General features: G+C 37.7%; 1 protein-coding gene across 7 annotated transcripts in view; it reads left to right on the top strand.

The window, feature by feature from the left end:
- Positions 1–12,816, top strand: part of kmt2cb (lysine (K)-specific methyltransferase 2Cb) — a 104,839-nt gene that overhangs the window by 28,804 nt on the left and 63,219 nt on the right. For all 7 annotated transcript variants that reach the window (XM_082171935.1, XM_082171936.1, XM_082171937.1 and 4 more), the window contains 3 exons: positions 2,981–3,166; positions 9,285–9,382; positions 9,897–10,006. In XM_082171935.1, coding sequence (XP_082028061.1) covers positions 2,981–3,166; positions 9,285–9,382; positions 9,897–10,006 — 394 coding nt within the window. The remainder of the gene's footprint in view (positions 1–2,980; positions 3,167–9,284; positions 9,383–9,896; positions 10,007–12,816) is intronic.

The raw sequence follows: 12,816 nt of genomic DNA, 5'->3' as shown, positions 1-12,816 counted from the left end.
AGCTGTCTCCTCACTTTTATTCCAGTGAGGATATAGTGGAGTTCTGGTTTAATTGTTGAAAAATTTTCACAGACAAAAGACACAGCATGTGTGAATTCTAACACTCCCACATACTTCTTAGTATTAGAAACTTTGATTTTGCAACTTGCTTTTTTCTCCTTTGAGTGTAACAGTCAGAGACTCTCAGGTAGATATGAATCTATTGCAGTGTATTTCATTCATTTAAAATGTATGGTACAAATTTAAATATATAAAATATTGTATTGTTATTGTTGATATTATTCCTTAAATGTTTTTTGTTTTTTTTTTAAACAAAAACAAAAACTGAGCATCCTAGGTTGCACAATTTCACTACTGTTGTGATAGTTCATCCAAAAACGAAAATTGTCATAATTTACTCACCCTCATGTTGTTCCGAATCCAAACACATAAGACTATATCATTTTAAAAATCGTTATAAATGTAAAAGAATGACAGATATAAACGATATCGTCGGAATCACTTTCACAGAATTTTTTTCCCCAGTTAAATGATAAAAACATTGACAGCCAATCAGAATCCAAAAGTGTATTAAGAGCTTGAGCATTTAAAGCAAACATAATGTTATCAGAGAATGTCTAATAGGAAGAGAATTGGCACTCTCTGCTTACTTCCGGTTTCTGGACTGGCTGCAGTAACACGTCTCTGTCCATGCGGGGGCGCTCGCAGTCGAGTGCAGAATGAATGGAGGTCTATGGCGCTATACCCCTCAAAATCCACTTTTCTCAGGATATAATTTTTTGTCTAGTAATTTGAATGTTGTATTCGAAAGGAGATGCAAAGAAATTACACATTGCTGGGTATTAGATTTTTTAGAGTCACTTATTTGCTTTAAAAAGTCTTTTAAAATGTCAATGACGTCATACACATCGTACGACCAGAGATACTGCTTCACGGCAATCCTTCAGTCGCGTTGGTGCTTTCGTGCTCTGCACTTTCTTTTCTCTCGAGGCATCGACAACACAGCTGACACAGGTAAACACACGTGCTAGAAGAGTTTTTGTTTTGTTTGTTTCTGGTCCTGCTTCGGATGCCACGATGCCATCAAGCGGTATCTCTGGTCGTAATCAGTCCTTCACTGACCAATCAGCGTTCATTAGCAGAATGCTAGCGTGTTATGGGCAACAACAACTCAACCTGTAAGAAATCGAAAGGACATAAGTACTCGTTCATTCAATTTTCGACCTATAACCCATGTTGAACTGGCAAAGCCTACAATAAAATGTGAGATTTCTCAACGGCAATCGGGTGAAAGAGACACATTTAGCCGTCTAGCCCCATAGACTCCCATTCAGTCTGCACTCGCCCGCGATCACCTCCAGTGGAATTCTAATGGAACTGCAACCAAGATCGATACAATGGGGCTAATAGGAAGTGCCAAGGCTCTCCGTAGACGGGCTCTGATGTTATCGTGCGTTGGTGTGGATGCTAATACCTATAGTTCTGTCATGAAACTCTAGGTGGGGTAGACTGATAGGTCCTTAACTCATTTGGTAGCGATCACATCATTATCTACATAGCGTAGCGAATTGGTTGCTGTTGCATCAACAGCCAATGAGTTGCAGCTCAACATTCAAATACTGGTCATGTTTTCTGTAGCAGTCTGCAGTGCGCTTTCAGAAACCCTCCCTCTTCCCCAGCTCCACCTGTATAGATCTGCTACAGAGGGTTATTTCATGCATGTTATATGTACAGCAGCCGCAGCATGTCTTACTTGCTCACAGCAATGTCTGTGAATGTATTGGCAGTAACAATTTAGTTTATTGCTCTGTAGCAGTAGCAGTGTAGCAGATCTATTCCGCCAAGACCAAATACATTAACATTGCCATATACATTACCATGCCAATCTCTATTACCATACTAATCTCCCAAGAGTTGAATGACAGAAATATAGTTATCGTTGTAGTTATGAACAGGCCATTACGTTCATCTTCAAACACATTGAAGCCTGACAATGGCCTTCTGCTGTTACTGTAAACCATGGTTTCACGGCACTTTTTGCTTTATTAAATATTGGGAACGATTTTCTAATTTGATCTATAACAATTAAGCGTGAATTTGGCATGCTGGGAGATCCAAACTGTCCTTTCAATAAGCCCCACTCTAAAAACATTTCTGGCCAATCCTACCTCAGCAACTGTTCTTGACTGACATTTTCTTGGACGAGCTTGTGTTCTTTTCTAATGCAAGTCTATGGTACGTCTTTGTGTTTGGGTATTTTTAATAGCAATTTTATGAAAATCAGCTAAAATATAATAAGCTGTTGTTGACGCTCATAACAGTGGTACAAGATACCCGGAAAGGATATAACTGTTTTTTTTATTTTATTTTTTTATCTTTAAATAAATCCTGAGAAGTGCATAGTGTGATTAAGCAATGTATCAATCCTCATTCCAAAGATACATTTACTCCAAGTTTCAGTTGACAGTGAGACGCATTTGACTTGATTCTTGATAATGAGTTTTTAATTATGTTATTGTGAAGTTTAATAGTTTCTTTAAATAGGAATGGCAGATAGAATGGTTTGCAATGTCACACACAATGCCAACTAAAAATAATATCCAATCAATTTCACAAGTTTATGAGCACATTTTACTGAAAATCGCTCAAAAATCTCCTGTTCACTCCTATGTTCTGTAAAGCTAGTCTGAATTAACACTGACCGAGGGGGTTGGAGTTCAGCGAAGGGTCAATTGTAATTATTTTCCTGCTGAAGTGTGAGCTGCTGTTATATATAGTCTGTATGTTAAACATTGAGTGAATATTTTGTTGTTTTAAACTAAATGTAGCAATTTTGCGATAGTGGGTCCCTGAGTGTTAAAGGAACGTTCTGCGTTTAACCGAAACATTCCATTAAACCCATTATGTTGCACATGTTCAGAACTACAACATGTGCCATCTCGTTTCATCCGCTAACCACATTCCTCTCATCTCCTCACAGCGAACAGCTCTGTGCCTTCTGTTACTGTGGTGGTCGAAGCCTGTTGGGCCAGGGGGATCTGAAGCCATTCAGGGTCACGCCCGGATACGACCCTCCACTCCGACAATCCTCGACAGAAGAGGGCCATGACCATGACGACAAGAGTGGGGCTGCCAGCCAATCAGGGAGACACAGGGGCCCAGAGAGGTAAGCTGATTGGCTGGGGCAAGTGGGGCTGTTGTATGATATCAGCTGTGATGTGTAGTGTAATGTTTAAATGAGCTCAGCTAAATCGGGCTTCTCTCACGACAACACAACTCTCACGTTTCTTCTTCTTGGTCGGCCCCTGTGAAGTAGATCAGATGGTATTGGCCGTTGTCAGAGAGAGGAAAGTGTTACACGAGCCAAAGGATGTGCGTGTGTGTGTTTGCACTCTCTGTGACGGTGTATGTAAGGGCTGTTCTGAACGATAGGTCTGTTACAGGCAGCAGGGCGCTGATACCTGACGTCACTGGTTGAATCACCCTCATCTGGATGAAATTTCAGGCAGAGACTGAATACGGATCATTCCAGTTGAAAATTTGCACTCATTGCTCTAGTATGTGTGTGTTCTTGCTTAATATCCTAGAGACAGACTCATGTGAAGCAAACAGTATTCGTCCTAAAGTGACCCTTTGTGTCGTCTTAGCAAATGGCAATGCTTATTTATCCCACATACTTTGATTTAAAGCACATTGTAGCTGTTCATTGAGTAGTAGTAGTAGTAGTAGTAGTAGTGTATACTAGCTTTCAGGTTATAAGTTTAATGTTTTTAAAGAAGTCTCTTATGCAAAGCTGCATTTATTTGATCAAAAATACAGTAAAAACAATAATATCGTGAAATATTATTACAATTTAAAAATGTAACCATTGTTTTCTATTTTAATACATTTTAAAATGTAATTTATTCCTGTGATTTTTAGCAGCCATTACTCCAGTCTTCAGTGTCACTTGATCCTTTAGAAATTAAGGCTGCCCCCTAATAGTCGACTAAACGTTAATCGACGAGAAGAGGCCGAGTCGGACAAATTTTAATTAGTCGGTAGGAAAAAAAACTCCACAGGAAGTGTCAAAGTCACGCAGTCCGTGACGAACAGATCATTAACATGGGCTGGTCCATGTGGTAATTATGTCGGGCAGGAAATCCAAACGTTCGCCTGTTATTCATCAACCTAAAAAATGGCTTATCTTTTGAAACATTAACCTAAATAAACCTAAATTAGTACGGCACTTACTGCAAAACATTTAACTTAACGTGCATTTCTCTCTATAGGCACATGCACTAAACTGCGGAAGATGGCAAGTCAGCGTCATCAAATTCATCTTTGCAGCCGAAACACTAGTTTATTAATAAGATATTAAAATGTTCAGGTTGTCTCCTTTCTTTCTTTTTTTCTCGACAGCACTTAATTTATATTTTAAAGGCTTGATTCTATGGTTTAGTATTTCTCTGTAACATAGAACAGTGCTAGCAATGTTACACATAATATTTTTTGTATTAAATAATATTTTTCTCAGCCCTGAAACTCAAACCATGTTCCGAATCAGTACATATATACTGATATATATATGCACCCAGTATATATGCGAGTAATTAAATTAATATCATAAATGTGCAACTAGTCAATTAGAAATTGGAGCTTGCCCATTTATTTATTTTGTGATATTGACCAACTATGTATGTTATCAATTGCATATTTAATGGATAAATACAGTTAAACCAGTAATATTCTGAAATATTAAAATAACTGTTTTCTATTTTAATATATTTTAAAATGTAATTAGGGCCCGAGCACCGATGGTGTGAGGTGCTCGGGCATAAATAAATAATAAATAAGAATAAGAATAAATAAATCCGTTTATTTATTCTTGTGATGGCAAAGCTGAATTTTCATCAGCAATTACTACAGTCTTTAGGGTCACTGTAGGTGTACGTAAAAGGAATATAAAAGATTATTGGCATAAATGACCATTTATGTCGTCCTCCACATTGTGCACATAATCGAGCCTGTATTTTGCATGTATGTAAGCAAACGCCTGTCATGCTTGAGTTACATTTAATGTCATAGTGCTATACAACCCCAATAGTATGGCATTAGCCGGATAGATCTAAATCCTGCATCCTGTGGTTCATTCAGAAAGGTATAAACACGCACATGGCTGTTGGCTATTTGCTTTTCATATGTGGCTCTCTGCGAGCGTTCTCCCCTAGCTGATCATTACCCTGCAGCTATTGGGAGTCACAGAGCGAGATGTGAGACGCCGGCCCCAGCATGCGCTCAGTCCAACAAAGGGCCCTCTCCCTGCTCTCTCGCACAGCTGCCTAATTTGTCTTGGCTCTTTGGAGCCAATCAGCCGTCTCCCAGGGGCACGTGTGACGTAATGTGCTGCCAGTCTGATGTTGGCGGTTAGCCAGCCCTGCTGAGCTTTGTCATCTGTGGCCCGCAGTATCGAGCAGCAGGTCTGAATGTGGAGTAGCTAGTCGGAATGGTGGAAAAACACAATTTAAAGAGAATTTTTTGGTTCGTTTACTGCAGCATGTTTTTTTAATTTTTAAATTTTTTATATGAAGCCTATTTAAAAAAAAAAAAGTTTTTGGATTTCCATTATGACATTATTTTTATGTCAATTAGTCTCTTTTTTCTGTTTTTTCTTGTTGTTTTTTCCTTTTGGCAAACATTATAATCATTTATAGGGATGTGCCTGAAGCCAAATACTTTATTCGGCCACATATATATATAATGAAATGAAACCTTTTTTTAAAGATTTTTTTTTCTCCATTCTAACATTTTTTTTTACAACAATTATTTTCCTTTAGACATTTGTAAGTTTGTTCCCTCTGCTTTTTGGGGGGGAAATAAACATTAGCATATATTGTAATATTTACATTTAGGCACAATCGGTTCCGTATTGAATATTGGCTGATGTTAGAGATATTTCTTATTGTATTGAAATTATATTTTATTGTTCATGCTCATTTACCGTTCTCACATAAAGATTCATTTTGCTGTCATCTAACACTCAAAGTTAACATAAAATTACACTAAAAATGTATTTAATACCACTATTAAATGTAATATTTAGCCATTTCAAAATGAATATCCACTTTTCATAGTGTGCATTATAATATTGTTATGCCTAAGTTCGCATGTAGCATTTAAAAGAATGTTAAACATGTTTTTATTTATTAGTGTAGTGTGTTATTTTTAATTTATTCAGACAAAATATAATTGAACCACAATCACAACATCATTGGTATATCAGTTTTGGCGCATCCCTACTTCCGTTTTGTGTCACTGTGGTGCAAATAAATTTTTTTTTGCATGCCACATGAAGCTCTTTCACCACTGAATGGTAGCTATATGTTATCAAATGTGTTATTTATGGAAACCTGTTTGTTTGTGTTGGTTTCCATGCTCGTGATATTGATTTTGCCTAGTGTACATCATTTAATTGCTTTGTTAGGTTATGTAACATAGCATGAAACCCCATTTGTATTTACAGTATGAGCACTACTAGGGAAAATAATACGGCACTCAGAAATTATATTTCGTTTCATCCTCATCTATTGTCATGGGATTACACAGAATGTCAGTCAGCAACACACTCTGCGTTTGAAATCACAGTTGACCCCTCGTATATGTCAGCCGTCCCAGCAGGTGGATAGGGGAGGGGTATAATGAGATGCGCCGAGCTGTGATGGATGCATTTTTGCCCCATGATGTGTTTACGATGAGTCATTTCTGTGTAAGTGGTTAATCAATCAGCACCATCCCACGCAACCCCCCCCAATACCTAAATTAAAATGGCTGTGAGTCAAACCCCTCCAGTCCCTGAATGTCAAGAATAAATTAACACTCTCCTTGTGCCTGTGGTTCATGATAGAGGGCCAGCAGTAATAGAGATCATGTTCACATTCATCTCACTCTATATATGGTCTATAGAAATTAGGACTGTGAAACTTTTTAATTGAATTTAGTACATGATGTGCTGATTAATTAATATCAAATAAAAAACGGCTTATAATATTTTATTTCTATAACACTGTACAGCGACCTAGGAATTTGCAGGTGTTAGTAAAAGCTAATGTTGATATGCAAATGCCAATTTTCAATGTTTTTTTGCTGCTCATTCCATCATTAGTGGTGTAAATTTAAAGGCAGAGCAGCCAGAGACAGATTGTTTGGGGAATATTTGGAATTAGATGCAGTTAGGTGATCTAATTTGATATTGGCAGAGTGACATTGTAGCATATTTTGCAAATAAGCTGGTGCCCGACCAATAATGGTTCTGTAAATGTTCCACGTTTAAAGGGAATATATTTTGGAAAATGCTGTTACTTGTTTTCTGTGGCAGTGTGGTTGCACTATTATTAATTGTTATTACAGAAATAGTCCATTTGTATTGCTCCTTGATATAATATTTGATCTTTTCATTAACTTAGAAAACCATCATTGGTTTGACACATCTTCATTTGCTCTTCCTTCTCTTCTGATACCATGTCCCAACAAGGCATGACATGGTTTTTGTCCAAGCATTTTAGCAATGGAACATTCGGATGGTTTCCATTTTAGCCGCATCTTTCTGGGTAGCCCGTCTACAGTGAAATCTCATTGGTCCAAAATATTGGTCAACACACCTGCACTGTTTATTAAGGTGAAATGTCTTAAAGATACACTAAGTAACTTTTGGCCCTCTAGCCGTTAAAAAACGTTTGCATTTTGCGGAAGAACATTGTTTTGGTTGTGCTTATTCAATCAATTATGCAACCCTTTTTCTTGGCGGTGTGAGTAAATTTTGTTAGAGGTCGCAGTGGTGTGATCACCACGTTGCCCAACTGATAAGAGCTGCCATTTCTGTTGTATATGGAAAACATCAAGTGGCAAATGAAACGTTTGAGCTGCACAGTGCTGACGGCTTATTAGCTCAGATGAATATTAGACAGTGAAGCACGAGTTCAGAACAGGTTTACTCGTCGACCGATCTTGATCACATGACACCATTACTACACAGCGCTGAGAAATCCAATGAGAAAGCGTTTCATTTCGTAGCAGCACTAATAAAATCGCTGCGACATCTAGTGAGAAGCATTCAAATTCGGCTCAGATTTCTGTTATAAACCATATCATATCAAACAGCGCAGACGTGGAAACCTGGAGAAACATTGTGCCGTGAACGAACAAGTTATAGAAGGCTTTTCAGTCCACAAATCACCAACATTCACCATGGATTCAATGTAGTTACGCTAACTGTAACCATGGTTTTGTGGCAGAAATAGTCGAATGTTTTGACCTTTTGAGGGTGAAATTCAAGGACTTTTCAAGGACTTTCAAGTGCTTCACACTTTTTCTCACACCAATTTAAATGTTATTTTTAATGTGATGTCCAAAAATAAAAAAATATTTGAAGTTTTTAGGTTTTTACATGTTTCTGTTTTTAATAAAAGTTAAATCTCAAATTAAGCTCAGTGCTTTATTGTCAAATTTGCATTTCCAAGAAATAAACATGTAATATTATTAGTTGTTGCGCTTATTAATGCAAAGCAATAGCCATTTTATGATTAAATTACCTTTATGATTAAAAATCCCCCGACTCATTATTTAAATTTAGTTCATTTGTTACGTAAGCCCCTTTCACACAGCGCGATGATCCCGGGAAATTGCCAGAACACCTTCTGTGTGAACGCAAACACGACCCGGGATTGATGCCGGCATCGATGCCGGGTTGGGGACCTAGTAACATTGCCGTGTTCAGTCCCGGAACGCGCGCTGTGTGAACAAAAGCCGTAATAATGCCGTGTCGTAGTGATGACGCTGAAGCCGGGATCGTTCGCCAGCTGTGAAACGGTACGTAATGCGCAAGTTTATGATCGAATCATTGAAAAAAATGCACAAGCGTGGTTTCGCAGCTCATAAGCAAACTTATGACGCTGCTGAGGCATTACAAGTCACATCGATGTCACGTGTCTTTACGGGATTTTTACGGGTTGTGTGTGAACGCACTCTCTGATTCCGGAAAATCACTGGCAGTGTGAATGAACCAATCAAACGAACCCGGGTCAAATCCCGGGTCACTTTATCCGTGTATTTTCCAGAATCTCTGTGTGAAAGGGGCTGTAGTGTACCTTTAATTTCATTCACCAAATAAAAATGCAAGAATAATGACTGTTTTCAAACAAGATCACTTTCCCCCGTCTGCCATTGGTTGGACAAACAGATAATCATGGTTAGGACATGGTGTGAGACTAAAACCTGATCACCACTAATCACTCTGTGTCTGTCTTCAGTGTCGGGGCAGAGGAAGCAGGAGGCAGATTCTGGGATGAGCTTAGCCACGTCGGCTTGCCAGACGGCATTGACGTCCGAACACTCTTTGAGGAGTCAGGTAAGCACTTCACCAAGGCACATTCAGAGAAAAGCAAACTGTAGAAACAATGTTGCCTAGACTGTAATTTTGAGTGTTACTTTTAAGTAATAAAGATTTTATAGAAGAAAGTGTAGTTTCTATAAAGAAACCAGGTTTCACTCTCATATCAAGCGGTTGAAAACAGAGGATGATTTAAAGAAACTAAAAAAAGCAGCCTTTCAGAAAGCAGCCTAAAACTACAGTGTAGTCAGATACATGAAACTTATTTGAGGTGAGGACCAGAAATTTGCTAGTCCAATAAAATGAACTTGAACTGCTGCTCTGCCAATAAATATCTGCACTAAGTTGGTCAGAAAGGGATCATTCCAAATTTGTGTGACTTTATTCTGTGAAACACAAAATGAGTTTTGGCAGAGTGTCTCCTTTTATGTTTAACAGATGAAAGAATATAATAAAATTGGAAAAGACTAGTAAATTATGAAATTTCCCATGCCATCTTCTAATTCCTTGTCCAACTTTCTTGTGTTGGCAGGTCAGTGCTGGGCCCATCAAAGCTGCGTGTTGTGGTCAAATTTTGTGTGTCAAGCGGAGGATCAATCACTGCTAAACGTGGACAAAGCCATCCACTCAGGGAGCACAGAGGTATGCTGGGATAACTCGTTCATGTTCATCTTGGCTGAAGCATGCAAGAACTCGTGAATAAATTAATGACTGTAAACTTTATGCAAATATTACATCACCTCACTGGAGAACTTGAAAGGTTATGCAAATGAGGGTTAAAATGCTCAGCTCTCTCTTAATGGTGTTTTTTCCTCCCTCCTTTTATTGATTGACCATAATGTGCCTGTATTTTAATTTTATGACAGCTATCTTTCCTGAAACTGTTTTTAGAATGTGTCCTTAATGGCTTCCAGCAAAGATGGACACCAGATTATTTAGTATTTTTGATGCTGGCCCCTATTATCTGCTTTTTATTATTATTTTATATATATATATATATATATATATATATATATATATATATATATATATATATATATATATTTCTGTGTAGCTTTAAAAAAAAAGGTTATAATTATGTAGTATTTCAACTTATTGTATTTATTTATTTATTTATTTGACTTATTTTATTTATATATTTTACTTAGATGTCAAGGTGACATTTCCGATTTTTATATTTTATTTTATTTCAGCTTTATCCTAATTACCAAAAAAAATGTTTAATGGTTTTAGTAAATGATAACAAGTTATAGTAATTAATGATTTTTGTGGAAATTAATTATTTCATAATTACTGTTTTTTGATAATCCAGTTAATTTATTATATTACTAATTCAATGTATGATTCTTTTGGACACAAACCAAAGAATAACATTACAGTTCCAATATAATCAGTATAATATAATACAAAAATGTATTTTTGCCCAGCCCTAATTTTTTTTTTATATCTTGCTCTTGTTTAAAGGAGTAGTTCACTTTAAAATGAAAATTACCCCATGATTTACTCACCCTCAAGCCATCCTAGGGGTTTATGACTTTCTTCTTTCAGACGAATAGAAACGGAGTTATCAGGATAAAAAAAAAAAATCCTGGCTCTTCCAAGCTTGATAATGGCAGTGAATTGCAACCAACAGATTGAAGCTCAAAAAAGTGAATCCATCCATCATAAACAAACTCAACACGGCTCCGGTGGGTTAATGAAGCAAAGCGATGAGTTTGTATAAGAAAAATATTAATATTTAACATGTAAAATTCTAGCTTCCAGACAAACGACCATTCGCAGTCGACTTAAGTCTAAGCGCAACTTATGCGAGTAATGCGATGCACTGCTGATATTTACGCTATGCCATGACGCACTACGCTACTTCCCACGTCGTAAGTTGCGCTTTATATGTAAGTCGACTGCGAATGGTCGTATGTCTGGAAGCTAGAATTTTACATGTTAAATATGAATCTTTTTCTTACACTAACTCATCGCTTTGCTTCAGAAGGCCTTTATTAACCCCCCAGAGCAGTGTGGAGTTTGTTTATGATGGATGGATGCATGTTTTTGAGCTTCAAACTGTTGGTTGCCAATTCACTGCCATTATTAAGCCTGGAAGAGCCAGGATATTTTTTAATATAACTGCGATAAACTCATATACACCTAGTGAGGTGTGAGCGAGGGTGGGTAAATCATGGGGTAATTTTCATTTTAAAGTGAACTACTCCTTTAATATCACTCTAATGACACCTGTTAGAGTTCTTCATATACCTGCTGACTCTTATGGCCATGCTGCTGCGTTTCTGTGAAAGACTAGAGTTGGATGAGAGATCTAACTGGCTGCTAAAGGTCGCCGTTGATCAGCAGTGAAATAGAAAAGGTCACGGCACTCAAAGGGGCAGCGGCGTCATCAGCTTCATCACTTAACACCCCCCATGCAGCAACTCCCTCGAATCACATTCCTTAATAGCGCTCTGCCATTTAATCTTGTGAATTTACAGCAACGCTGCATTTAATGGTAAATGCCAGTTGAGAGCTCAATTAATACGTGTGTGTGATTTGAACGTTCGTATGGGTGGCTCGCCAGATCGACATGCTTTAGTGGAATCCCCCTTAGATGGATGTGCATAAATCGCGCACCGCTCCATTTGAAGGCATGTCTTATCAAAATCCATTTGCTGTGGGTGCGGAACAACTTGAGGTGTGAAACAAAATGCACAGTTAACAAGACGCGGAGAGCAGCTGTAAACATGATGGCTGAGGACATGTCAGGTCTGGACTCATCTCGCAGTGTTGGTTGACTTTTAGCGTACATCTGGTTTCTGAGGAGCTCATTAAGCGGGACGATGGACAGAGACGCAGAACAGATCGATTCAAATAGAAAAAAAAAGGAACATTGGCCTAGTGCTGGTTTTCAGAGGGAAATATGTAAGTGTTTTCATGAAGATGTTATGGGTTACAGTTATAGTTTATGCAAATTGGAACCTAACATTAGGGAAGAGTACATCTGGCCCATGAAACAACCTGCAATGTCGGCAGGAGTTAATGAAATGCAACTGTAGAGCTGAGATGTGTGACCTCTAAGGAATTACACTCTTTTGCTCTCCCTGAATATTTATTAGGAATCGTCTATCCGCTCTCATAGTACAGGTTTGAAAGGTTATGTAATTCGCAGCGAGGCCACAGTGACAGTTGTTTTTGTAAACAGCCATTATTATTTCACAATTATTGTGTTGTCTGAGGTCTTGCATGCTCCAGCTGCTGGTTTTTGCCAGTGGTTGTTGAGTGCTGCAGGCATTTAATGAGGGTAGATGTGGGTATTGTTGTAAAAAAAAAAAAAAAATTACATTATATCAACAAATAATTTCAGTTATTAAGAAAATACTTTAAATATAAGTAAATTAACGTTGATACTGTTCAAATTGAATGCCCTTAATGTTGTGGCAATTTTTCCCTGTGGTTCTGAAAAT

This window comes from Leuciscus leuciscus (assembly GCF_965113295.1).
Source record: "Leuciscus leuciscus genome assembly, chromosome: 6".
NCBI classification, from domain to species: Eukaryota; Metazoa; Chordata; class Actinopteri; order Cypriniformes; family Leuciscidae; genus Leuciscus; species Leuciscus leuciscus.
This window is presented reverse-complemented; position numbering and strand designations above follow the sequence as displayed.